The 26,897-nt window shown below is 42.5% G+C and overlaps 1 protein-coding gene across 7 annotated transcripts in view; it reads left to right on the top strand.

Moving 5' to 3' along the window:
• ELF2 (E74 like ETS transcription factor 2) overlaps nucleotides 1–26,897 on the top strand; it is a gene marked incomplete at both ends in the record, with an annotated part of 61,599 nt that overhangs the window by 29,626 nt on the left and 5,076 nt on the right. The window contains 4 exons of one of the 7 annotated variants that reach the window (XM_080696977.1): nucleotides 7,211–7,268; nucleotides 19,952–20,065; nucleotides 21,455–21,592; nucleotides 24,116–24,202. In XM_080696977.1, the coding sequence (XP_080553103.1) occupies nucleotides 7,211–7,268; nucleotides 19,952–20,065; nucleotides 21,455–21,592; nucleotides 24,116–24,202 (397 nt within the window). Of the gene's footprint in view, nucleotides 1–7,210; nucleotides 7,269–19,951; nucleotides 20,066–21,418; nucleotides 21,593–24,115; nucleotides 24,203–26,897 lie in introns of those variants that run through there. The other 6 variants (XM_080696976.1, XM_080696974.1, XM_080696973.1 and 3 more) reach the window with 6 other exon arrangements.

The raw sequence follows: 26,897 nt of genomic DNA, 5'->3' as shown, positions 1-26,897 counted from the left end.
TCAGATATTAAACAGAATTGTGAGCCGGGCGTGGTGGCGCACGCTTGTAATCCCAGCATTCGGGAGGCTGAGACCTGGAGGATCGTGTTTCGCGGAAAGCCTCAGCTACTTAGTGAGGCCCTTTGCAACTCAGTGAGACTCGGTTTCAAAATAAAGAATAAAAAACAGGGCAGGGGGTGTAGCTCGGAGGTTGAATGCCCCTGGGTTCCATCCCTAGACCCGCAAAAAAAAAAAAATTGTGTCCCCCTTCTACTTTTTATTTATTTTTTTGGTGGTACTGGGGTTCTTGGAAGCCCTTCTACCTCCGGGCTACACTCCCAGACCTATTTTTACATTTTTATTTGGAAACAGGGTCTCCTAAGCCAGCGCGCGCGGCTGGCTTCGAACCTGCGCGATCCTCCTGTCTCTGCCTCCCAAGTGCGGGGATTACAAGCGTGCGCCACCACGCCCGGCCCCCTTCTACTTTTAATATTTGTGTGACATTGAGTGAGCTACTAAAAATCTTAGTGTGAATTTTCTTATCTGTAAAATGGGTTGTATAGTAAATCTTTCACTACTGTGAAAATTAATAAGATAATTTAAATTTTCAAGGGGATACTATTATTGTTTCTAGATAGATGAGAGAAGCTAAAAATTTCAGTGTCTTGAAGGCCCTGTTGAAAATGGATTTTTTTTTTTTTTTTTTTTGGGCAGGTCAGGGGGGATGGAACCCAGGGGCATTCTAACTTCGAGCTATACCTCCTGCCCTATCTTTTATTCTTTATTTTGAAACAGGGTCTCACTAAGTTGTGGAGGGCCTCACTAAGTAGCTGGGACTGGCTGCGAACTGCAATCCTCCAGTCTCAGCTCCTGAATGCTGTGATTACAAGCTTGTGCTACCACACCTGACAGAAAACCGAATTTTATCCTATCTGCAGAGTCAGAGGAGGTCTGCTGTGTACACTGGTGCTTGCTCTGGGGATGGGGGCAGTGGCTATGTTCCAGGATTCACACTGAGGTAGCCACATCAACTCCAGGACCGGCTGTGGTTTGGTGCCACCTGGTGGTAGTTCCATGTTCCTGTGACTCCTGCTTGAGGATGGGGATGGGAGCCAGTTACAGTTATCCCTTGACATCTGTTGTTTGGTTACAGGACCTGGTCCTCTCATACCCAAATCATGCATGGTTAAGTCCTTCATATAAAATGACAATGTTTGCTGGTGTGGTGGCGCATGCTTGTAATCTCAGCTCTTGGGAGGCTGAGACAGGAGGGATCACATAGGTTCAAAGCCAGCTTCAGCTACTTAGTGAGGCTCTCAGCAACTTAGACCCTGTTTTCAAACAGAGTATAAAATAGGTCTGGGAGGATAGCTTGGAGGTAGAAAAGCCCCTGGTTCTATCCCAGTACCACCAAACAACAACAAAAGACAATGTTTGTGTGTAACCTGTGCACATTCTCCTATTGCTTTAATCTTATCTAGATTACTTAAGATACTTAATACAATGCAGATGTTTGTATCACCAAAAAAAAAAAAAAAAAAAAAAGGAAAGAGAGAAAGAAAAGCATCCATTAAGGATAAATACTTAATTTAGGTTTGAACCTGAGTGGTGGGTGTATATTAAAATCTATAATTAATATCATTTTTATTGGAGAAAAAGGATGGAGCCAGCTGTCATCTTTACTAACTAGCATTATTACTGGAGGCCCTAGCCAATGCAATAAGACAAGGAAAAGGAAGAAAAGTTATAAAGATTGGAAGAAACAAAATGTTATTTTTTGCAGATGGTTTGTTTACTTAACACTAAAAATCTAAAGGACTTATGGATATAGTATTTAAATTGTTAAGAGGGTTTATCAGACACAAAAAATAAAGGGTCTCTACGGTGGCTGTATACTAGAACAGTAATTACTAAGAAAATGAAGCAAGATCCCATTCATAGTCAGAACAAAGCAAACCCTTCATTAGACACCTAGGAGCAAACACAGTAACATGCAATCTCCTTATGATAACAGTTATTTACTTTATTGAGGAAGATAAATAAATGAAGAAATACGTGATTTTCTTAAGAGGAAATAGATTAAAAAATCATTGGTTCCTTTAATCTTTAGCCACAGATGGAGTATGCTAAAGCTATTATTTCTTCTGTTAATCTATGAATTCAGTAAAACTCAGAATCCCAAGAAGACTTGTTTTGGGTAGAATTAGAAAAACTTAATCAGATAAAGGTCCAAATATTGTCTAAACAATTCTAAACAAAAGAATAAAGTGCGATATACTTGCCCTACTATCATAAAGGGTGATCTTTGGGCTGGGAGTGTAGCACCATCCTGGATCACGTGATTAGCATGTACAGAGATTAGGTTTTTGGTCCCCAGGACCCCCCCCCCCACACACACACGTTTCTAAAGCTATAGAAAATTTTAAGCCAGGCGTGGTGGTGCAAGTTTGTAATCCCAGCATGTGGGAGGCTGAAGGTTCTGGTGTCAGTGCTTGGTTCAGATCTTTACCCTGCCTCCTGTAACCTCAGATCCCTCCTCTATGAGCATAATAGGCTGGGAGTGGCAGCACACACCCAGAATCCCAGTACTTGGGACAGGAGGATCACAGGTTTGAAACCAGCCTCAGCCTTTTGGTGAGACCATTAAAAAACAAACAAACAAAAAAAAACAGCGCCTGGCGTGGTGGCGCACGCTTTTAATCCCCGCGCTTGGGAGGCGGAGACAGGAGGATCGCGCAGGTTCGAAGCCAGCTGCGCGGGCTGGCTTAGGAGACCCTGTTTCCAAAAATGAAAATGTAAAAATAGGTCTGGGAATGTAGCCCGGAGGTAGAAGGGCTTCCAGGAACCCCAGTACCACCAAAAAAAAAAAAAAAACAAAAAAAACAAAAAAAACCCCCCAAAAAAACCAATAGAATAGCCTGGGTGGGTCCGGTCTTGGCGCATGCTTGTAATCCCAGTGCTTGGGAGGCTGAGACAGAGGATCGCACAGGTTCGAAGCCAGCCTCAGTTACTTAAAGAGGCTCTCAGCAACTTAGTGAGACCCGGTTTCCAAATAAAACATAAAATAGGTCTGGGAGTGTAGCCAGGGGTAGAAGGCCCCTGGGTTTCATCACCAGGATCCCCCCAACAAAGAATAGCCTGTGGTTTAGCTCAGAGGTAGAATGCCCCTGGGTTCCATCCCTGGTACTGCAAAGAAAAGGGGGGGTGTGTGTGCTCGTGCTGGGCATGATGTCACACATTTGTAATTTCAATACTTGGGATGCTGAAATAGGAGAATTACAGGTTTAAAGCCAGACCCAGCAATTTAGTGAGGGTCTCAGCAACCTAGTATAACCTTGTTTCCAAATAAGAAATAAAATCTAGCTGGGCAAAAATGGTGGTTCATGCTTGTACTTGGGAGGCTGAAACGGGAGGGTCGCTAGTTTGAAGCCAGTCTCAGCTACTTAGGCCCTCTGCAACTTAGTAAGACCTTGTTTCAAAAAAATAAAAGAGTAAAAAATAGGGTTGGGGTTGTAACTTGGAGGTAGAATGCCCTGGGCTCGATTCCTAGTACTGAAAAAAAAAAACCCCAAAATTACAATTTTGGTATTGGAGGCTGAACCCAGGGGCATTCTACCTTTTTGAGCTGCACCCCCAGACTTATTTTTATTCTTAATTTTTGAAACAGGGTCTCACTAAGTTGCGGAGAACCTCACTAAGTAGCCGAGGCTGTCCACATACCTGCGACCTTCCTGTCTCAGCCTCCCAAGTACTGGGATGACAAGCATGTGCTATCACACCCAGCATGGACTTCGGCGCACATTTGTGATTCCAGCATTCAGGAGGCTAAGACCAGAGGATTGCGGTTTGTGGACAGCCCCAGCTACTTAGGCTTTCTGCAACTTAGACCCTGTTTCAAAATAAAGAATGCAAAATAGGGCAGGGAGTGTAGCTCGGAGGTCGAATGCCCTTGGTTTTTATCCCTACCCACAAAAAAACAAAACAAAACAGTAGACTGTTGAAATGTACCACATTGCTTTGCTGGGATTTTGTACTGATACACATTCTGGCAGCAGCCTACCCTTACTTCTTATTTCCAGGTTAGTAGTAGTGGTCTCTAAAAAGCATGGGTAGCTTTCAAAATCCTAGTTATGGTACAAGGCAGAACTGCATTACAGCCCAAAGAATTTTGTTTTTACAAGAGCTTTAAGCATACAAGAGTATTCCAGTCTTCCTGAATCTGTATGCGTGTGTATAAATAGAATAAATATTATGCAAGGGTGGTACAGACAGTTTCTATTCTCTTGGAGGTTAGAACATAAGGTGGGCATGGACACACATGTAATAAGGACAGTAAACCACACATGTATGTACATACATATGTATGTATATACACATTAAGACTAATTTTTCTCTTTTGCCGTAGTGGGGATGGAACCCAGGGGCATTCTACCTTTGAGCCACATCCCCAGCCCCTATTTTTTTTTTTTTTTTTGCGGGTCTGACGATGGAACCCGGGGCATTTGACCTCCAAGCTTTACTCCCTGCCCTATTTTTTAATTTATTTTTAAACAGGGTCTCACTGAGTTGCAAAGGGCCTCACCAAGTAGCTGAGGCTGTCCACAAACCACGATCCTCCGGTCTCAACCTCCCAGATGCTGGGATCACAAGCCTGAGCCACCGCGCCTGGCTACTAATTCTTATTTTTGAGCCACGTTAACTTGTCGCCTCCACAAAAAATAAATCCTTGGTTTACATTACCCCCCCTTCCCCCTCCTTGGTGGTTATTGGGGATGGAACCTCAGGGGCAACCTCGAAGCTACACCTCCAGCACTATTTTTTTAGTTTTTTTTTTTTGTGTGTGTGTGTGGTACTGGGAATGGAACCCAGGGTCCTTCTACCTCTGGGCTACACTCCCAGACCTATTTTATATTTTATTTGGAAATAGGGTCTCTTAAACTAGCTGAGGCTTCGAACCTGCACGATCCTCCTGTCTCAGCCTCCCAAGCGCGGGGATTACAAGCGTGCGCCACCACGCCTGGCTTAGTTTTTATTTTGAAACAGGGTTTCACTAAGTTATGGAAGGCCACACTAGGTAGCTGAGGCTGGCCGAGAATTGTGATCCTCTTGTCTCAGCCTTCCCCAAGTACTGGGATTACAAGCGAGCGCCACCACGCCTGGCTCTACTCTCTTCTCTTTTAAGCAGAATGCATGAATAATACCAACTGACATAAGTGGGAATTCAGGTTTGTTATCAATTTCGGTGGGTTGCCTAAAGCTATTATCAACAGCCCCACATGGTAACCCTTAAAGATGCTGCGTATCAATGTATGATCCTTATTTCAGATTGATTAGCAATGAAAAATGGAAGCTATCTGTCCTCTAGTTTCTTTTGTCCCATACATGGCAAGTTTACTTAATCCAGTAAAGAGATCTTTATTTGCTTTATGGGGAGTTGTACTTTGGAAATGTTTCTTTTCTTTTTTTTTTTTTGTGTGTGTGAAGGTGCTAGGGCTAGTGGAATGAATATTAGAAGAAATAGCCATGGACTTTGTAAATTCATTCTGATACTTCACTATTGGGCAAACTTGTATAAAATAATATGATAGTAATATTACTGTTGAAAATCTTTTTCTGCCGGGCGTGGTGGCGCACGCTTGTAATCCCCGCCCTTGGGAGGCAGAAACAGGAGGATCGCGCAGGTTCGAAGCCAGCCGCGTGCGCTGGTTTAGGAGACCCTGTTTCCAAAATGAAAATGTAAAAAATAGGTCTGGGAGTGTAGCCCGGAGGTAGAAGGGCTTCCAGGAACCCCAGTACCACCAAAAAAAACCTTTTTCTTTAGGTGATAAGCATAGTTAATTCAGATTGCAATTTTTTTTGTGTGTGTGGTAGTGGAGATGGAACCCAGGGGCGTTCTACCTCTGAGCTACATCCCTAGTCCTATTATTATTATTATTATTATTATTATTATTAATTTTGTGGGTCTGGGGATAGAAACCAAAGGCATTTGACCTCTGAGCTAAGTGCCCCCCCCCCGCCCTGTTTTTTTTATTATTTTGAAACAGGGTCTGAGTTGCAGAGGGCCTAAGTGGCTGAGGCTGTCAGAACTACTAGCCCTAGGTGTCAGCCTCCCAAATGCTGGATTACAAGTGTGTGCTACCACGCCCAGCTCAGATTGTAAAATGTATGTTGCTTTGTTATTTTAAATTTGTGCCAAATCTCTTTTTGTGTTTATTCAACAAATACTTATTGATCACTTACTCTGTAGAAAGCTCTGTAAATTTTATGGAAAACTGTAGCGTAACATTTTGTTGCAAACGTGTGTGTGACACACACACACACACAGAGAGAGAGAGAGAGAGAGAGAGAGAGAGAGACAGACAGACAGACAGACAGACAGACAGACAGAGACAGAAACACCCCCTACCCAGAGGCATTTTATTTCTGAGCTGTATGTACCTCCGGACCCATTTTATTTGTTTTGAAACAGGGTTCCACTAGGTTGTTGAGGCTGACCTTGAACTTGAAGTCCTGCCACCATGCCAGACTTCAAACATTTTTTGTTAAGAAATTTTAAGGCCAGGAAAGCATTTCCCTGTTTTAATAAGGTCCCGTTTGTGGTCACATCACTGGTTTGATTTCCTGTGTCACCAATAAATCGTAGTCATCAAACTGGCATTTCTTTCACTCTTATATTGTATTTAATATGCGCTTTATTTGTAATAAGGTTACTGTCTCCAGTGGTTGAAGTTCATGCCACTGTAAATTCGCTCGCTGGCTCTCTAGCGAAGCAAAGAGAAATGAAGGGGCCGGTGCCCCGCTGGCCGCGGGCTCCTTCCGCTTCCCTAGTGCCTGCTCAGTGTCCTCTCGCTTCTCCCAGCTGAAGGGCGAAGTCGCTCTCGGAAAGTAGTTGGAAGTTGCTACTTTCCAAGTGCTGCTTTGGAATATTTCCCGGGCGCCAGCGTCCGCGGGCGCCGCCGCCAGGTGAGCGGACGCGGGCTGCGGGCGCGGCGTGGGCGGCCAGGTGGCCGAGCGGCGGGACTTCCTGTCTGGCGCGGGCGGAAGGATCGGGCGCGGAGCCGCCCTGCCGTTAGCGGAGCCGCCGCCGCCGCGCCGCTTCCTGTGGGCGCGCAAGGATCCGGGCGTCGGGCGGTGCGTGAGCGTGTCGGCCGCACGGCGTGTCCGGCGGCGCCGCCTCCTGCCCCTCGGCGGGATCGATGTGAGCGCAGCGCCAGCCCGAGCCCGGGTAAACATGGCGACGTCGCTGCATGAGGGGCCCACCAACCAGCTGGACCTGCTCATCCGGGCCGGTGAGCGCGCGAGCTGGCGGTGCGCGGCGGCGGCGGGCGGGTGCGCGGCGGCGGCGGCGGCGGCGGCGTTGGCGGGGCGCGGGGCGCCGTGCCGGCCCGGCCGCCGAGGCGAGGGCGGAGGGAGTGGCGGCGCAATGGAGGCGGCGAGTCAGGAAGTGATCACCTTGGCGGGCGCCCGGCGGCGGCGCGGCCGGAGCCGCCGCCAACCAGGAAGTGGCGGCTCGGCGCCCGCGGCGCTGCCACGCCGCCGGACCCGCGCCCGGTGGCGCCGCCGCCTCGCCCCGCGCCGGGCCCGCTCGGCGGAGTAACGGTCCGGCGCCCGCGCCGCCGGGCGCCCGCCGCCTCGGGGCTGCGTGTTAGGGCGCGGCGGGAAGGGCACGCACGCCGGGCGCCCGGCCGGGGGCAACGTTTATTTTTGTAAACAGTGGCTGAACGTGAAGGAGCGGGGCGGGCGGCGGGAGTCCCGGCCCCGGGAAGTCTCAGCACGGAATTGCCCCTCTCCCCTCCCCCCAAAACCTCCCACCATAGCGGAAGCGCCTCGGAGAGGACAGAACGCGCGGGATTGACAGGCCTCCGGTTCCAATCCGCTCCCCGAGATGCTCCAAATAAGAACGTTGATTTCTGGAGGCGGGACTACGGGCCCTCGCTGGGCCAATGAAGATTGGGCGGGAGTGAAGCTGACAATGTACGCATGGAATTGGAGGGAAGAGGAGTGTAAACACGGAAGTGGCCGTAGGGGTGGGGGATGTGCAACGCCACTGCTGCAGCGGAAGGGCATGGACTTCAGTTACATCGAAAAAGCAGCTTTACTTAGCCTCCTGTGAGGGCCCGGGATCGATGTAGCAGGACATGAATGGGATTTGCTTACAGTATAAACGTGCACGTTCCTTTCTCCGGGTTCTTTCTGGATTCCCATCGCCATCATGGGAGTTGGACGACGGAAAACGTTCGCCGCACAGTAGTGCGGTGAAAGATCTTTCAGTTTTTCTATCCGTCGTTTTTAGACAGGGTCTTGAAATTAGTTTGGTTAACAAAACACTATCATTCGGTTCTATTGAGGAAAAATGGTGAACACGTGTTCCGTGTACCTCTAAGTTCCAATAAAATCTGGAATTCAGTAACCATATGTATTGTATAACCATGATGGTGAACAGCCTTTTATTCTATTGTAACGTAATACTCCATATTCTAAAAGTCTCAGAGAAAACCTGAGTTTGCTAAATAGTGATTCAAGCGCATTTTGGTCAGTTGTTTTATGACCAGCATAAAGCTTTTTAAGTTTTGGTGAATGAGAAGCAGAGCACATTGAGAACATGTTCAACACTTTAACAGTACCATATGAATCAGTATGAACTTCACCTTTGTGTTACTGGTACTGTTGGTAATTAGAATTGGTGGATCACTGATACTGGTGAGTGTTGAGTGTGTACATTTCAAGGGACATTATTTTCAGTGGTTGTCATATGTTCGAGATTAATCTTAGACTCTCCTGCAATCAGAATTTAACGTGTGTGTGTGTGTGAGAGAGAGAGAGAGAGAGAGAGAGAGAGAGTGTGTGTGTGTGTGTGTGTGTGTGTGTGTGTGTGTGTGACATACGGTACTGGGGATTGGGTTGTTTGACCTCTAAGCTACACCCAAACCCTATTTTATTTTGAAACGGGGTCTCACTAGGCTGCTGAGGGTGGCTTCAAACCAACCATCCACGTGGCTCAGCCTCCCAAGTACTAGTATTATAGGCCCATGCCACCGAGAACTTAGAAAATTATTGAAAAAGAAAGAAGATTTTATCAGTGGAGGGTGTTTTTTTCCATGAGCTTTTTGAAATTATCAGCAAACTGAGTGTGACCTCTAGATACTTTGCTTTGGAGAGGATATTACATAGACAGTCTTTGGTTTGAAAATAAAAAAGCTCGCTCTCTATTCTGTTGGTTTTGTGTTGCTGGGAATCTGAACCCAAGACCACTCCTCAAATGCTAAGCAATCCCTCCACACTGGTGAACTACACCCCCACACATAAGGGCTTTTTTTTTTTTTTTTTAAATTAAGTGCTGTTTTTTTTTTTTTTAGCTATACTGAATTTCTTTGGTACTGCATATACAGGTTTTGTATGGAAAGTTTTAAAATCATGATTTATAAAGAATATGTTTGCATGTAATTGTTTTCAGATTATTTCCTCAGTCATGTTCATGTAATCTGAAGCTCCCTTACCAGCTTTATTTTAGAAGGAAACATGAGACAGGTTTGCTGATTTACTCAAGGTTTATTCAGTAGCTTCAAAGTTAGGGAAGAAAGATGGCTCAGAAAATTAAGATTCATGGCTCTAAATTTTTATGGCTGCCACTTTCCAGTTGCATTAGGAGAGTAATGTTTGCAAATTTTGTATTTGTAAAATGGACACAATCACATCTACTTTTTTTTTTTTGGTGGTGCTGGGGATGGAACCCAGGGGCCTTCTATCTCTGGGCTATACTCCCAAGACCTATATTTTTTTTATTTTGGAAACAGGGTCTCTTAAACCAGCGAGGCTGGCTTCGAACCTGCGCGATCCTCCTGTCTCAGCCCCCCAAACGCGGGGATTACAAGCGTGCGCCACCACACCCAGCTACATCTACTTTTTATCTCCTTGAGGAAAGTCAATTATGAAGAGAATTCTTCACAAAGATTTTACAATCTAATTGAGCGTAATGAAAATTCGTGTATTGTAAAAATGTAAAATTAGGTGTTGTGATTACAGTAATAGGTTGATGGCCAGTGTAAAATTAGTGATACTATCGTTACATATTAAGGCACCAGAGATTTCAGCCCTTTAGAACATAAGTTGTGTGTGTGTTTGTGGTGTATGTACTTTGTTTAGCTACCAGTGTTTCTGCTGTCAGTGGAGTGTGAATAAGATGAAGTAAATTAGCCTAGGTAAATTACTATCTAACATGTAAAATATTTTTGTGGTTAAGATGTGACATACTTTAGAACTTTCACTGGGACATGATGTATGAGTGAGCCTTGACCTTGAGGTCAGGAATTGCTGGACTGTAGCTATCACTAAAACTAGCTGTGTGTACTGGCAACTTAACCTCTTTCAGGTCTTCGTTTCTGTAAGAGGGCAGGGTTCTCTAAGGTTTTTAAAGTTATAAAATTATGAGTTGGCTCATTTACCTAATGAAAAGTTAAGGCTTCTCTTGGGGGTGCACTTATAAATATGTGCCATGTGTCTCTTTTGGTTGTTTTGTGATTAGGTTAATTTATTTTGGCTAGTCCGAGAATATAAATATGTACCAAATTGGAACTTGAGTCTTTGCATATATATTAAACCTGTCATGCAGGCTATTTAGTAATTTAAGATCAGTTATAGTATAGATTATACAGGAAATATTATTTTCCTAATACTTCTATTACTGTGTGTTTAGGGTTGGATTTCCTAGACGATTTTTGGTTTAAGTTGCTTTGGCTGCTTATTATCTCTAAGTATACATTTTTTGGCTTTTGACTTTTTTTTCTTTTTGTTCTAATATGAGAAATAAGGTCAACAGAAGTTTTGCCTTAGTTATTAAATGAAGGGGGAGAGTTTTCTGGAAAGGTAGCCTAAATATTTTGACTAATTAAATCTGTATTTTGTTGGTATTGTTAGGAAATTTGAAATTGAAAATCTCACTTAGGGTTTACTGTAAATTAAAATATATGGTAAAGGCTGAGTATCCCTTATTTGAAGTGCTTGGGACCAGAACCATTTGGATTTTAGAGTTTTTAGAAATTTTTGGAATATTTGCCTAATTACATTATACAGGATGCTCAACCTGTATCCATTTTGGAAAGGCCATCAAATTGTAAAAAATATTTAGAAGTGTATAAAAAAGACTTGAAGCTTGTGTTGAAATAAAAATAGAAGAATGACGTTAATTTTCTTTAAAAAGATTTATTTTATTTTTTTTCGGTACTGGAGATGGGACCCAGGTACATTCTACCTCTAAGCTATACCCCCAGCCCTATTTTTTATTCTGTATTTCGGAACAGGGTCTCACTGAGTTGCAAAGGGCCCTCAGTAAGTAGCTGAGGCTGTCCGTGAACTGCAATCTTCCCGTTTTAGCCTCCCAAGTGCTAGGATTACAAGTGTGCGCCTCCACGCCCAGCTTTATTGGGGACTGAGGATGTTATTCAGGGGTAGAACTCTTTCTAGTGTGCATGAGGCCTTGGGTTCAATTCTCCACACCACGCACATACACACATATAAGAAAAGGTATTACTACTTTTCAGAATACATTGCAGCATTAATATTATTATTATTATTATTATTATTATTATTGTTATTATTATTATTATTACAAAAATGAGAGTAACATGAGCCAGGCTGGTAGTGCATACTTGTAATCCCAGTACTTGGGAAGCTGAGACAGGATTATCGCAGGTTCGTGGCCAGCCTCTGCTACTTAGTGAGACCCTCCACAACTTAGACTCTATTTCTAGCCCAGAGATAGAATGATCCTGGATTCCATTCCCAGGACCACAGAGACGGAGGCTGGGGGCACGAGTGTGCAAAATGTCAATCAGGATTTTCGAAACAAATTTTGGGGGGGGGGGCAAGCAAAATATTCTTGACATTAATTAAAGTAATTCCTAATGTAATCTATAGTTTGAATGTTCAAAAAGATGCAAATAAGTACTTATGAAAAGCTTTTCAAAGATCTTATATATAACCAGGTGAGGTGGTTGCACACTTGTAATCCCAGTACTTGGGAGGCTGAGACAGGAGAATCACAAGTTGTCAGCCAACCTCAGCTACTTAGCCCATTAGCAACTTAGTGAGACCCTGTTTCAAAATAAAGAATGAAAAATAGGGATAATAGAGGTGTAGCTCAGAGGTAGAATGCCTCTGGGTTGCATCCCCAGTACCGCAAAAGAAAAAAAAAACTTATAAGTAGACATAGGATTTTACTTACAGGAATGGAATAATTTCATCTATATACTTAATGGTTAAGTTTAGAACTTGAGCTGGGCGTGGTGACGCACTCTTGCAATCCCAGCATTCGGGAGGCTGAAACCGGAGGATAGTGGTTTGCAGACAGCCTCAGCTACTTAGTGAGGCCCTTCCCAATTTAGACCCTGTTTCAAAATAAATAATAAAAAATAGGGCAGGGGATGTGGCTCCGAGGTCAAATGCTTCTGGGTTCCATCCCCAGACCCCCACACAACAAGTTTAGAGGTTAAAATTTATAGAGACATAAGTATAGAATTTTATTTGTTAATTTCTTCTGATGACAAATTACAGTGGTGCTTCTCAAAAACCAAATCTGGGGATTCTGGGACTTCTGAGAGCTCCTTTTCAAGGGAGGATCTAAGGATGTTAAAACTTCATAATAATAGTAAAACATTATTTTCCTTTTCACTTTAGCAAGTATACAGAGGTGTTTTCTAGAGGTTTGTGTCAAGATATTCCAACATAACGGAATGAAAGAGCTAGATAAATCCATCTGCATGCTTAAATCAGGTATTAAAAAGATTTGTAAGGCTGGGGATGTAGCTCAGTGGTAGAGCACCTGCTTAACATGCAGGAGGCACTGGATTCAATCTCCAGCACCACCAAGAAAAACAACAACAGAAAAATCACAAAAGTTTACAAAGCCACTGATGGTTTCATTAAAATATTATTAGTTTAGCCGGACGTGGTGGCATATGCTTTTGTAATCCCAAGCGCTTGGGAGACTGAGACAAGATCCTACAGGTTTGAAGCCAGCCTCAGCTACTTAGTGAGGCTCTCAGCAACTTAGTGAGACCCTGTTTCCAAATAAAGTATAAAATAAGTCTGGGAATATAGCCCAGAGGTAGGAAAGCCCAAGTTTTCTTTGTTTCAATTTTAAATATAAACATCCATAAGTAGGACCTGTATTATCAAAATTTTCCCGTGTACAGAAGCTTGAGAATAACTGGATTCTACCAGGGCACTGTTTAGAATGGTAGTTACTAGCCATGTGTGGCTGCTGAGTGCTTGGTGTGGTTAAGAAACTGAGTTTCAAACTTTTTTGTATTGCTTACATGTTGAAATGGCCATAGTTTGGATATACTGGGTTAAAACAAAAGGTATTCCATTTTGTGGTACTGGTGGTGCATCCCAGGGGCATGCCACACCACCAGCCCTATTTTTATTTTATTTTATCCTTTTCGTGTGTGGTACTGGGGATGGAACCCAGGGGCATTCTACTTTCAAGCTACACTCCTAGCCCTACTTTTAGTCTTTATTTTGAAACAGGGTCTCACTGAGTTGCAAAGGGCCTCACTAAGTAGCTGAGGCTGTCTGTGAACCGAAATCCTCCTGCCTCAGCCTCCTGAATGCTGGGATTAAAAGCGTACAACACCATGACCCGCTTTATTCTTTATTTTGAAATAAGGTCTCACCAAATTGCTGAGGGCTTCAAGTTACTGAGGCTGTCCATGAACCTGCGATCCTCCTGTCTCCGCCTCCTAGGTACTGAGATTATAGCCCATGGCTAGTTGATGAGAGCCTCACTGCTTGCTAAGGCTCTCCTGAAACCTGTGACCCTCCTGTGTCATCAGTTGAAGAACTAATTTAGTTCTTTCCCCCTTTTATATCTTGTTGACTGGGTCAAGTAAAACAAAGGTAAAGGTAGAATACCCCAGACTTTTACTTCTTTTCCTCTTTTCATTGCATAATTGAGCTCCTCATTGTTACTGTTAAAGCCTTGGGGCATTAAGGATAAGCTGTGCTAAGTGATGACCGCATATTAGTCTATGGTGCTGCTTCTAGGGAGCACTGCTATATTGAGTGAATGTTTTCTCCTTTTTCTCCATTGTTCTCAAGCTAAATTGCTTCTAAATTGCATTTTTTACTTGAGAACATTGTTATGAACCAGATCCATTGCCAGCATTCTCTAGGAGGAGCTGAGAGGTATGCCTCTTGTCAGACTTAATTACCAAGTTTGGTATTTTGTAACAGCTGTTGAGTGAGTCTGGAATAGTCTACCATAAAACACCAGTTGATTAGAAAGATAGAAATGGAACAAGAATATTTTTACCAATAGTAAACGAAGGCGTAAGCAAATCTTATTTTTGGCACTGTAATTAAAATAGTTTTTGACATTTATTTCATGCATTTATTTCTTCAAGGAGAATTGACCAGCAAAACCAACTACTAGAAAAAAATTATATCTGGTTACTTTTAGCTTCATAGATATATTTTTCCTCCCTGTACTAGGGCTGGAACCCAGGGGATTTCTACGACTCCAGGCTATCATCCCAGACCTGTTTTATATTTTATTTGGAAACAGGGTCTCACTAAGTTGCTGAGAGCCTCACTAAACAGCTGAGGCTGGCTTTGAATCTGAGGGATCCTTCTGCCTCAGCCTCTCAAAGGTGGGGATTACAAGTGTGTGTCACCACGCCAGGCCCAGCCCTGTTTTTTTATTCTTTATTTGTTTTGTTTTGTTTTGTTTTTGGTGGTACTGGGGTTCCTGGAAGCCCTTCTACCTCCGGGCTACACTCCCAGACCTATTTTTACATTTTTTTATATTTGGAAACAGGGTCTCAAGCCAGGGCACGCGGCTGGCTTCGAACCTGCACGATCCTCCTGTCTCTGCCTCCCAAGCGCGGGGATTACAAGCGTGCGCCACCACGCCCGGCTTTTTTATTCTTTATTTGGAAACAGGGTCTCTCTGAGTTGCAAAGAGCCTCGCTAACATTACTTCTGTTTTTAAAGAGCTTCACTTATTTTCCGCTTTCCATTAATTTCATATACAGGTCTAGAAAGAGATAAGTAATTTTGTTTTTCAGCTTTTGCTTTGTTTGCACAATATAAAATTCATGTTTATACTCTAAAATTGTGTAGCTTTAGTTTAAATTTTATGTATGACCAAAATAGCATTAAAAATTTTTGTTTGGCCGGGCATGGTGGCGCACGCTTGTAATCCCGGAGCTTGGGAGGCGGAGACAAGGGGATCGTGCTGGTTCAGAGCCAGCCTCGCTGGCTTAAGAGACCCTGTTCCCAAATTAAAAAAAAAAAAAAATTTATATATATATATAAAAGTCTGGGAGTATAGCCCGGAGGTAGAAGGGCTTCCAGGAACCCCAGTACCACCAAAAAAATTTTTCTTGATTGCAGAAACTTGAATGGAAGAGGTAGGTCTTAAATTTCTGTCATCCAAAATTATTTGTTGGGCCTGGTGACACATACTCTTAGAAGCTGGGGGTGCTGAGACAGTAGGATTGCTTGTTTGAGGACAGCCTGCATAACTTTGTGAGACCCTCACTCAAAATAGAGCTGAGGGTACTGACTAGAGCGCTCCTGGGTTCAATCCCCAATACAGGAAAAAAACCCACAATGATTTATTGGCTTAATGTCAACAAAAGTATAAAGATTAATTTTACAGAATGAGTAAAGGACTCTTGGGTCCTGCCAATGGTACATTATTATAAATTGATCTGAGAGTACATACCTAGATTTTAATTTGTGTTAGCATTATTTGAATAGTTTGATGAAAAAGACCAGTAAAAGTAGTAAATATCAACAAAGAAGTCTGTGCTGTCCTCAGCACTTAACAAGCTGTTTGTTGACAAAAGTAAATTTATTTTATTTTGTTTATTTTTTGTGGTTCTGGAGATTGAATGCCGGGAGCTTTCTACTTGCCAGCTACACTCCCAGCCCTGTTTTATGTTTGCTGAGGCTGGCTTCAAACCTGCCATCCTCCTTTCACAACCTCTTAGGTACTGGGATTATAGATGTGTCCTCCAGGCCTGGCTACAGAGTAACTTTACATTATTTTGTACTTCCATTTATGTTTTGTGTGTATGTGTGACACACACAGGATTGTGAAACAGGGTCTTGCTAGTTTGCTAAGAGTCTCACTACTTGCTGAGGCTGTCCAAACCTGTGCTGCTCCTCTCTCAGCCACTCCCAAGTATGCCAACAGACCTGGCTCCACTTAGGTTTTTTTTTTTTTTTTTTTTTGGTGGTACTGGGGATGGAACTCAGGGGCTTTTCTACCTCCGGGCTACACTCCCAGATCTATCTTTTTTTTTTTTTTTTGCAGGTCTGGGTGTGAAACCCAGGGGCGTTTGATCTCTGAGCTACACCCCCTGCCCTTGTTTTTTATTCTTTATTTTTGAAACAGGGTCTCTTAAGTTACAGAGTGACTCACTAAGTAGCTGAGGATGTCCGTGAACCGTGATTCTCCGGTCTCGGCCTCCCAAATGCTGGGATTACAGGCGTGCGCCACCATGCCCAGACCTATATTATACTTTATTTGGAAACAGGGTCTCACTAAGTAGTTGAGGCTGGCTTCAAACCTGTGCGATCCTCCTGTCTTAGCCTCCCAAGCACTAGGATTGATTATAAGCGTGTGCCACCACGCCTGACTTCCACTTAGGTTTTTTGAGGCTCTCTGAACTATGACTGAAGCCAGAGAACCTATCTGCACTTAATATTTCTGGTGTACAGCATAGGGCCTGACACATGATAAACTCTGGTAACCAATCATTTGTTGATTATAGTTATACTAGTTTTCTGGTGATAATTCATAGATAATTTGTGCATATTTTATATTCTCATTCTAAATTTTTAATATTTTTGCGGTTTTGGTGATTGAACCCAGGGACGTTCTGCCTCTAAGCTACACTTCCAGCCCTGTTTTTTATTATAGTATGGCTAAAGGTGTCACTAAGTAGCTGAGGCAGGCTGTGAACCTGTAGTCTTTCTGTCTCAGCCTCCAAGTACTGAGACTACAAATTTGTGCCACCGTGCCTGCCTTTAGTCTAAATTAAAATGTGAGAAAGTAAATTTTCTTACCAATTTTGTATATAGTGATTTCACTCTGAATAAAAAATAACATTTCTGGTGTATAATATGTTGAGTTTTGGAGGGAAGGGAATGTTGAGATTGGTAATATAAGCAAGAAAATAAGTTTTAAAAATAATTTTTAGCTGGGTGTGGTGCCGCACGCTTGTAATCCCAGCATTTGGGAGGCTGAGGCAGGAGGATCACAATTTGAGGATAAGCCTCAGCTATTACTTAGTGAGGCCCTTTGCAACTTAGTGAGACCCTGTTCCCAAATAAAGAATAAAAAATAGGCTTAGGGCCTGGTGTGGTGGTGCATGCCTGTAATTCCAGTACTTGGGAGACTGAGACAGAATCACAGGTTTGAGGACAGCCTCAGCAATAGAGAGACTTTCATCAACCTAGTGAGACCGTGTTTCTAAATGAGAAATAAAATCAGGCTGGGGGGAATAACTTTGAGGTAGGATGCCTCTGGGTTCAATTCCCAGTAAACACACACACACACACACACACACACACACACCCACACCCACCCACCCACCCACCCACCCACCCAGGGCTGGGTGTATAGCTTGGAAGTAGAATGTCCCTGGGTTTAATCCCCAGTACCACAAAAAATGAAAGAAAGAAAAAAAACAACACAAAATCATGATTTTGAGAATGTACCTCAAACCATCTAAGAACATAGGGCACATAATGTGTTAGACATGTTTTATTTTGTTAACACATAACATGTTAGATATTTAAAATTCTATTGCTGTTACTGATATTTGAAGTTCTGATTTTAATATCTAAGAATTCTTAGGGTGCGTCTTAATACAATTACATAAGGAATTAGTTTACCCCGGGATGGTTTATTAATAGTACCTAAGACAACAGCTAAATTGCAACACCAAGCAGACTTTAAAGAGAATGGTTCCTAGATTAAACTTTAAAAATCTGAGATTTTGGCTTTCCAAGATTCACTAGTGTGTTGGAGGGAAGTACTTCAGAAAGAAAAATACATTAGAGAAGTGATATATTTTATATTTGCCGCTAAGTTTCTTAAAGTTGAGCTAGAAGAGCTGATTGAATCCTTTGCCTCGGTGAAGCTGCAGATAAGAGTAAGCAGGGTCACCTAAAGATAGATTTACTCAGAGGTTTGGCTGCCTCCCTGGAACCATTTAGCTTGGAGCAGGTTTCCATAAATGGAAAGAGCAACTGGAGAGACCTAGCACCTTAGTGAGAGTGTGGGTGATGTGCAACAGGTGGTAAAGCAAGCTTCGGATTGTTCAGATAATGCTGTCCAAGTGACTGGTGTTTAAGGCCAGGCGCTAGCATGGGTGACCTCTGAGACTTAAGTGGATCCCCCTGTCCTCCAATGAAGTTTCCTGAAAATGGTTTTAAAAGATTCATATCTAGAGCCGGGTGTGGTGGTGCACCCTTGCAATCCCAGCATTGAGGAGGCTGAGACAGGAGGATCACAGTTCACGGCCAGCCACAGCTACTTAGTGAGGCCATCTGCAACTGAGGTAGAATGTCCTGGGTTCCATCCCCAGTGCCGCAAAAAAAAATGTTTTAAAAAATATTTTCAATGGCCAAGCGTGGTGGCGCATGCTTGTAATCCCTGCGCTTGGGAGGCAGAGACAGGAGGATCGCGCAGGTTCGAAGCCAGCCGCGCGCGCTGGCTTAGGAGACCCTGTTTCCAAATAAAAATGTAAAAATAGGTCTGGGAGTGTAGCCCGGAAGTAGAAGGGCTTCCAGGAACCCCAGTACCACCACCAAAAAAAAAAAAATATATATATATATATATATATATTTATTTATTTTTTCAGTGCATGACTTTATAGTACAATTTTATGAAATTTGTATAAACATTTACTCTTCGTTCACTTTTTTTTTTGGTATTGGGGATAGAACCTAGGGGCATTCTAACTCTAAGCTGCACCCACCCCCAGCCCTAATTTTGATTCTTTATTTTGAAACAGGGTCTCACTGAGTTGCAAAGGAAAATAGGTCTCACTGAGTTGCACCACCACACCTGGCTATGTTTCAGAGCCTTTTTACCAAGTAAAATTTTTAGTATTTTATGTCAGAATTAATATTTTATGTGAAATTAATAAAATGTTAGGATAGCTTGCCAAATTTTCTGGAAGGTCAGGAAGTTGTCCTTAATTCAATATGTAAAAGAAGTACCTGTGTGTCTACTGTCTGAAAAATCTTATTAGAAACTATAGCCGGGCGTGGTGGTGCATGCTTGTAATCCTAGGATTTAGAGGTGGTTTGAGGCCAGCCTCAGCTACTTAGTGAGGCCCTTTACAACTCAGTGAGACCCTGTTTCAAAGTAAAGACTAAAAATAGGGCTGGTGATGTAGCTCGGAGGTAGAATGCCCCTGGGTTCCATCTCCAGTTATACCAAAAAAAAAAAAAGTTAAATTTTTTTTCTTTTTTCTGTTGTAACAGAGGTTTGAACCTAGGGCATTTAAACTACACCCCCCTCCACCCCCTGTTTTTGAGACAGGGCCTTGCTAAGTTGCTTGTAGGCTGGCTTTGAACTTGGCTTCCTCATGTCTCAGTCTTCAAAGTATTGGTATTATAGGCATGTGTCAGTCACCACACTCAGCTATGCGAGCCCTCTTTCTCTTTTTGTACTGAGGATTGAACCCAAGGACATTTTGCCTCTGAACTATTCCCCCCTCCCCAGCCCAATTTTATTTTTTGTTTTGAAATAGGGTCTTATTAAGTTGCAGAGGGCCTCACTAGGTTGCTGAAGCCGATCTCGAACCTGTGATCCTCATGCCTCAGCCTTTAAGGTGCTGGGATTTTAGGCGTGTGCCCCATTCCCAGCTTATGTGTTTCTTAGTAGTATTTTCTGGTTTAGTAATGCGTTTAATTCATTTTAATTGAATAGAACTTATTTCCCCCCCAGTGGAAGCATCGGTTCATAGCAGTAATGCGCACTGTACAGATAAGACCATTGAAGCTGCTGAAGCCTTGCTTCATATGGAATCTCCTACCTGCCTGAGGGATTCAAGAAGTCCTGGTATGTGAACTCTTGGTTTTTATATTAAGCGGGTCATGTTACTTTATTTTGGAATGAAGACATTTATAATGCCCAGGGTACTGTTGGAATCCTGAAAGGTCTGCTACATATGAATAGCTGGCAGATAATTGATCTTTATCAAGGTTTCAGAATCCTAATAATAATTTTATAATGAATGATACAGAAATTGCCCATAATAGGCACACAAATTATTAAATAGCTTTTATGCTAGTATGTCGACTTCCTTAATGCTTGGTAAATTGTAGGCTTTTGGAGTCCTTAAGAATATGGCTAAAGCGTGGCGTGGTGGCACATACTTGTAATCCCCATGCTTGGGAGGTGGAGACTGGAGGATCACGCAGGTTCAAAGCCAGCTTCTCTGGTTTAAGAGACCCTGTTTTCAAATAAAAGCATAAAATAGGTCTGAGAGTGTAGCCTGGAGGTAGAAGGGTTTCCAGGAACCCCAGTACCCCCACCCACTCCTCCCAAAAAATATATAAAGCTGATAAGAGCTGGGCGTGGTGGCGCACGCTTGTAATCCCAGCATTTGTGAGTTTGAGACAGGAGGATCTGTGTTCGCGGCCAGCCTCAGCTACTTAGGCCCTCTGCAACTTAGTGAGACCCTGTTTCAAAGTAAAGAATAAAAAAGAGGGCAGGGGGTATTGCTTGGAGGTAGAATGCCCCTGGGTTCCATCCCTAGTACTGCAGGAAAAAAAATTAAAAGAAAAAAAGAATAATGATGGATATGTGAAAAGAAAATAATGATTTAAGAACTATTATGCTGCCGGGCGTGGTGGCGCACGCTTGTAATCCCCGCACTTGGGAGGCTGAGACAGGAGGATTGCACAGGTTGAAAGCCACTCTCAGCTACTTAGTGAGGCTCTTGGCAACTTAGTGAGACCCTGTTTCCAAATAAAGTATAAAATAGGTCTGGGAGTACAGCCCAGAGGTAGAAAAGCCTCTGGCTTCCACCCCCAGTACCACCCAAAAAAAAAACCAAAAACCCAAAACAACTTGCTATGCCATTGTTTTCTTTTCAAATGTTAAAATTAATTCAGAGTTTTTCTATAGTGTGCTTAAGACTTTAAGTGTGGCAGGTGTGGTGGCACATGGTCGTAATCCCAGCATTCAACTGTGAGCAGAGTGTTGACTACTCATGATTTTTAAGATGATTTTCTTTACATTTAATTTTTTGCATACATTAGATCATTTTGTACTCAGCAAATTAATTTCTTTAGTATTTAGTTTTTATCCTTTTTTAATTCTTAGTAAGCCGTTCTGAACATATGAACTATCTACATGAAAAATGTTAATAGGGGTGGGAAATTTTAATTTTTCAACTTTTTTTTATAGTGGAAGTGTTTGTTCCTCCTTGTGTATCAACTCCAGAATTTATCCATGCTGCTATGAGGCCAGATGTCATTACAGAAACTGTAGTGGAGGTGTCAACTGAAGAGTCTGAACCAATGGACACCTCTCCTATTCCTACGTCACCAGATAGCCATGAACCAATGAAAAAGAAAAAAGGTAAGAGAGTATACATCGCTGACAAGGCAGACAAATCTTTTTTCCCATCAGGGACACAGAAAATAATATATGCTATAGGTTAAGATTTATATTATCAGCTTGGCATGGTGGCACATGCTTGTAATCTCGGCATTCGGAAGGCTGAGACAGGAGGATCAAGGTTCTTGGGCAGCCTCAGCTACTTAGTGAGACCCTGTTTCAAATTAAAGAATTAAAAATGGGGCTGAGGGTGTAATTCTGAGGTAGAAAGCCTCTGGGTTTCATTTCCAATATTACTAAAAAAAATTTTATATTATCTTAACTAGCCTCAGAGAAACTACAAATTGAGATACCAATTTTGTACTTCAATATATTTATACTGTTTAAAGGAATTTGTATTTAATCCTAGAAATACTTGCCCAAAATTGACCCCCCCCCCCCCGCCCGCCCGCCCTTGGGACAGAACTCAGGGGCATTTGACCTCTGAGCTACACCCCCTGCTCTATTTTTTATTGTTTATTTTGAAACAGGGTCTCATGAAGTTGCAGAGGGCCCCAGTAAGTATCTGAGGCTGGCCGCAAATCGCCATCCTCCGGTCTCAGCCTCCCGAATGCTGGGATTATAAGAATGTGCCACCACACCCAGCTTAAAATTGGACTTTTAAGTGAGACATGGTGGCACACCCATGTATTCCCATCTAATGGAGGCTGAGACAGGGAGACCCCAAGTCTGAGGCCACTCTGCACATCTTAGTAGGCCCTTGTCTCAAAGCAGTTTAGAGGAGCATAGCACTTGTTCATCATGGATGCTGGTGCGTATGAGAGAGCCTTGCAGCAGAAAGGGGATACTCAAACGGGAAGGGCACAGACATTACCCGAGATAATCACTTGGAATTTTTTTTTTTAAATCTTTATAATATATTTACAAATTGATATGGTGCTTTTTTTGGGGCACTGTGTATTGCGCCTACGGGCCTTCTGCCTCTTAGCTATATCCCCAGCCCTACTTTATTTTGAAATGGGGTCTCACTAAGTTGCTGATGACATATTGCAATTTAATTAATTAATTTATTTTGTGGTACTGGGGGTGGAACCCAGGGGCTTTTCTACCTCCGGCCTATCCTCTCAGACCTTTATTTTATATTTTATTGGGAAACAGCGTCTCACTAATAGCTGAGGCTGGCTTCGAACCTGTGCAATCCTTCTGTCTTAGCCTCCCAAGCTCTGTGATTACAAGTGTGTGCCACCAAGCCCGGCTGACATGGTCCAATTTAAATACTTTGCTTAAGTTCTCGTTTACTGCAATAGGGAGTATTTAATATTTTTTACTTTTCCTCATTTGGGCTCAAAGGGCTTCCCAGATGATTATATTCTCTGCAGTAAATAGGTAGAGAGGTAGAGCTATTTCTCTGTCTCCATTTATCTTTGCAGTACTGGGGATAAAACTCAAGTACATTTTACCTCCGAGTTATATCCCCAGCCCTATTTTGTGTGTATGTGTGTGTTACTGGGGGTAGAACCCCAGGGGCTTTTCTACCTCTGGGCTATACTCCCAGACCTATTTTATACTTTATTTGGAAACAGGGTCCTACTAAGTTGTTGACAGCCTTACTAAATAGGTGAGGCTGGCTTCGAACCTGTGTGATCCTCATGTCTCAACCTCCCAAGTGCTGGTATTACAAGCAGGTGCCACCAAGCCAGGCTTTTATTCTTTATTTTGAAACAAGGTCTCACGGAATGGGAAAGGACCTCACTACATAGCTTGAGGCTGGCCATGAACCTGCAATTCTCCTGTCTCAGCCTCCTAAGTACTGGTATTATAAGCATGCACCAGCATGCCCGGCCAGGTAGAGCTATTTCTAAAATTCCCATAGAACAGAAAACAAAAGCTTAATACCAGGATTTGTTTCTGTTGCTAATGTAAAAGTTTAGCAAATTGAGACTCTGACCATGTAAAATAATAGATTAGTAATGTCTAACCTGCCATATACATTGAAATTACTACCAATGAACTGTTTTGTTTGTTTTTGATCCTGGGGATTGAATATACGGGCATTCTACCTCAACTATACCCTACAGCTCTATTTTTTAAAATTTTGAAACAGGGTTTGAGTTTCAGAGGGCTTCACTAAATAGTTTAGGCTGGCCATGAACCTGCAATCCTCCTGTCTCAGCCTCCCAAGTACTGGGATTACAAATGTGCACCACCATCCCGGCTTGAACTGCTTTATCTGAAATTGAAGCCAGCTACTTAGTGAGTTCTCTGCAACAGTAACACCCTATTTCAAAATAAAGAATTAAAAGAGGGGGTTGCTGGGGGTACCTGGGGGGGGGTGTAGAATGCCCCTGGGTTTAATCTCCAGCACCACAGCATAAATAAAATTGGATAAGATTTTAATGTTGCTTTTAGAAGCAATTTTTGTGTATATTGAGTACTTTAATTCATATATTAATGTGTAGTTAGATGAATAATCAGTTATCAAAAAGTTTGCTAATCATGCTTCTCTTATTCTTAGTATATGATTTCAATATCTTATTTTTTTAGTTGGCCGTAAACCAAAGACCCAGCAATCACCAATTTCCAATGGGTCTCCTGAGTTAGGTATCAAGAAGAAACCCAGAGAAGGAAAAGGTAATTTGGGTAGCGTTATTTTGGAATCTTCGTCAGGTGACATTTTTGCATTTGTAAGAAAATTATTTCTAGTATGTGCATATTGCAGTACTCTCTTTGATAGTATTTCTTACTCAGGAATAGATCGTTACTTGGGGCACTTTAGAAAAATGTTTGTGCAAGATCCCTACTCCAAAGATTCTATAGCCTTAACAACACTGTGGGGAGTATAAAGAGACAGGCAGCCGGGCGTGGTGGCGCACGCTCATAATCCCAGCTTTCAGGAAGCTGAGACAGGAGGATCGTGGTTCACAGACAGCCTCAGCTACATAGTGAGGCCCTTTGCAACTCAGTGAAACCCTGTTTCAGAATAAAGAATAAAAATAGGGCTGGGGTGTAGCTTGGAGATAGAATGCCCCCAGGGGGCATTCCATCCCCAGTACCACAAAAGAGAGAGAGAGACACGGGCATTTGTACTTACTGCCACCCATAGGGCAATCTGACCCACATCCTTAGGGGCATTGTCTTCAGGCATGTTGTGTGTGTGGATAAGCACTCTTCCCCACAGAGCTACTTGAAAGGTTTACAGCTAATACTCGGTCCTGAAACAATTTTTAACATGCATTTATTGGTGTATTGTGATTATACATCATAGTGAGATTCAGTGATACATTCATACATAAACCGTGTCAGTTGGTGTATTTTCTTTCCCACTTTGTTCTGCCCCACTCGCAGCTCCTCCCCCCCTCTGCATGATAGTGTGATTGGCAGTGAACATAGTATCGTGTGAATTGTTCCCTTCCTCAAACCCTGCGTTCCCCTCCCAGTCTCCCTCTCCCACCGCCTTCCTTATTCTACGGTCCCCTCATGGATCTGAAGCCCCTTGTGGTTTTTGTTTCCTATTTTCTCTAGCTTCCACAACATGACAGAAAACATATGACACTTGACGTTCTGAGACTGGCTGATATCATTTAGCATACTATTCTCTATTTCCATTAGTTTTCCTGCAAATGATGTAATTTTGTAAAATTCTATATTGTGTGTGTATATATATATATCCCATTTTCTTTTTTTCTTCCCCTTTTTTCTGTGGTGCCAGGGATAGACCCAGGGGTATTCTGCCTCTGGGCTCCACTACCAGTTATTCTTTTTTTTTTTTTTTTTTTTTTGGTATGGCACCGGGGATGGAACCGGAGGACATTCTACCTTTGAGTTACACCCCCCAGCTTTTTTTTTTTTTTATTATTATTTATTTTGAAACAGGTTCTTACTGAGTTGCAAAAGACCTTACTAAGTAGCTAAGGCTGTCCACAAACTGTAACCCTTCTGTCTCAGCCTCCCCAGTGGGGATTACAAGCATGCACCACCACGCCCAGCCCGGTTATTCTTTATTTTGAAACAGGGTCTCACTAAGTTATGGAGAGCCTCAGAAGTTGCTGAGGCTGGCTGCAAACCTGCGATCTTCTTGTCTCGGCCTTTCAAGTACTGGTATTACAAGTGTCTCCCACCATGCCTGGCACCTCATTTTCTTTATTCATTCATCTGTTGACAGACACTTTGGTCACTGAAATGTAATTTTTTAACTGGTAGGAAGTAATATAAGAATTTAAGATAGCTGAATTTAATTTTTTAGTTAACATTTCAGCCATGAGTAAACAGGATATTTTTGCTTGAAAACGTATATACCCTCATTAAAAATAAAAACTACAAAAAGTCTCCCCCATTCTGTGCTTTTGAATTTTTTTTTTTTTTTTTTCCCCCTGTGGTTCTGGGGATTGAACCCAGGAGCATTCTACCTCTTTTTTTTATTCATTATTTTGAAACAGGGAGCTGGGCGTGGTGGCGCACGCTTGTGATCCCAGCGCTTGGGAGGCTGAGACAGGAGGATCGCATGGGTTCGAAGCCAGCCTCAGCTACTTAGTGAGGCTCTCGGCAACTCAGTGAGACCCTGTTTCCAAATAATATATAAAATAGGTCTGGGAGTATAGCCCGGAGGTAGAAAGCCTCTGGGTTTCATTCCCAGGACCACCAAAAAAAAGAATGAAAAAAGAAACAGGGTCTCATTAAGTTCTAAAGGGCCTAAGTAGCTGAGGCTGGCTGAGAACCCCCATCTTCCTGTCTCAGCTTTTTAAGTACTGGAATTACAAGCATGTGTCACCATACCCAGCTTGATAACGAAAATTTAGTCGCTTTCATTAATATTTTCTGGCAAATATTCAATAATAGATAAAACTTAGCATTCATATGTTTAAGTTTATTCCATCCTTAGTAGGTGATCTATAGTGTACAGTAATAACAACATAAGTCTCTAGGAAACCTTTTACAAAAACACTGGTATTTAGTTAGATCAAAAATAATAATGGTAATAATAAAGTTTGTTTACACTGAACATTTCAAGACTGATAATTTTGGAATAGATTTTGGTTACTTCTCTTACTTCCTTTGATCATTTCACATTTCTTACATCTTATGTTTTATCTTTTTTTTTTTTTTTGAGTGCTGGGGATCAAACCAGGGCTTTGCATATGCCAGGCAAAAGACCACTAAATTTCCAGCCCCCCCCCTTTTTTCTATATTGAGAAATTTATTTATTTATTTTATTTTATTTTATTTTGTACTGGGAGTGGAATCCATGGGCTTTTCTACGTCCTGGCTGTACTCCCAGACTTATTTTTATTTGAAAACAGGGTCTCACTAAGTTGCTGAGAGCCTCACT

This window comes from Muscardinus avellanarius (assembly GCF_963383645.1).
Source record: "Muscardinus avellanarius genome assembly, chromosome: 6".
NCBI lineage: Eukaryota > Metazoa > Chordata > Mammalia > Rodentia > Gliridae > Muscardinus > Muscardinus avellanarius.
Note: the sequence above shows the minus strand (reverse complement) of the source record. Positions and strands in the feature narration are given on the sequence as shown.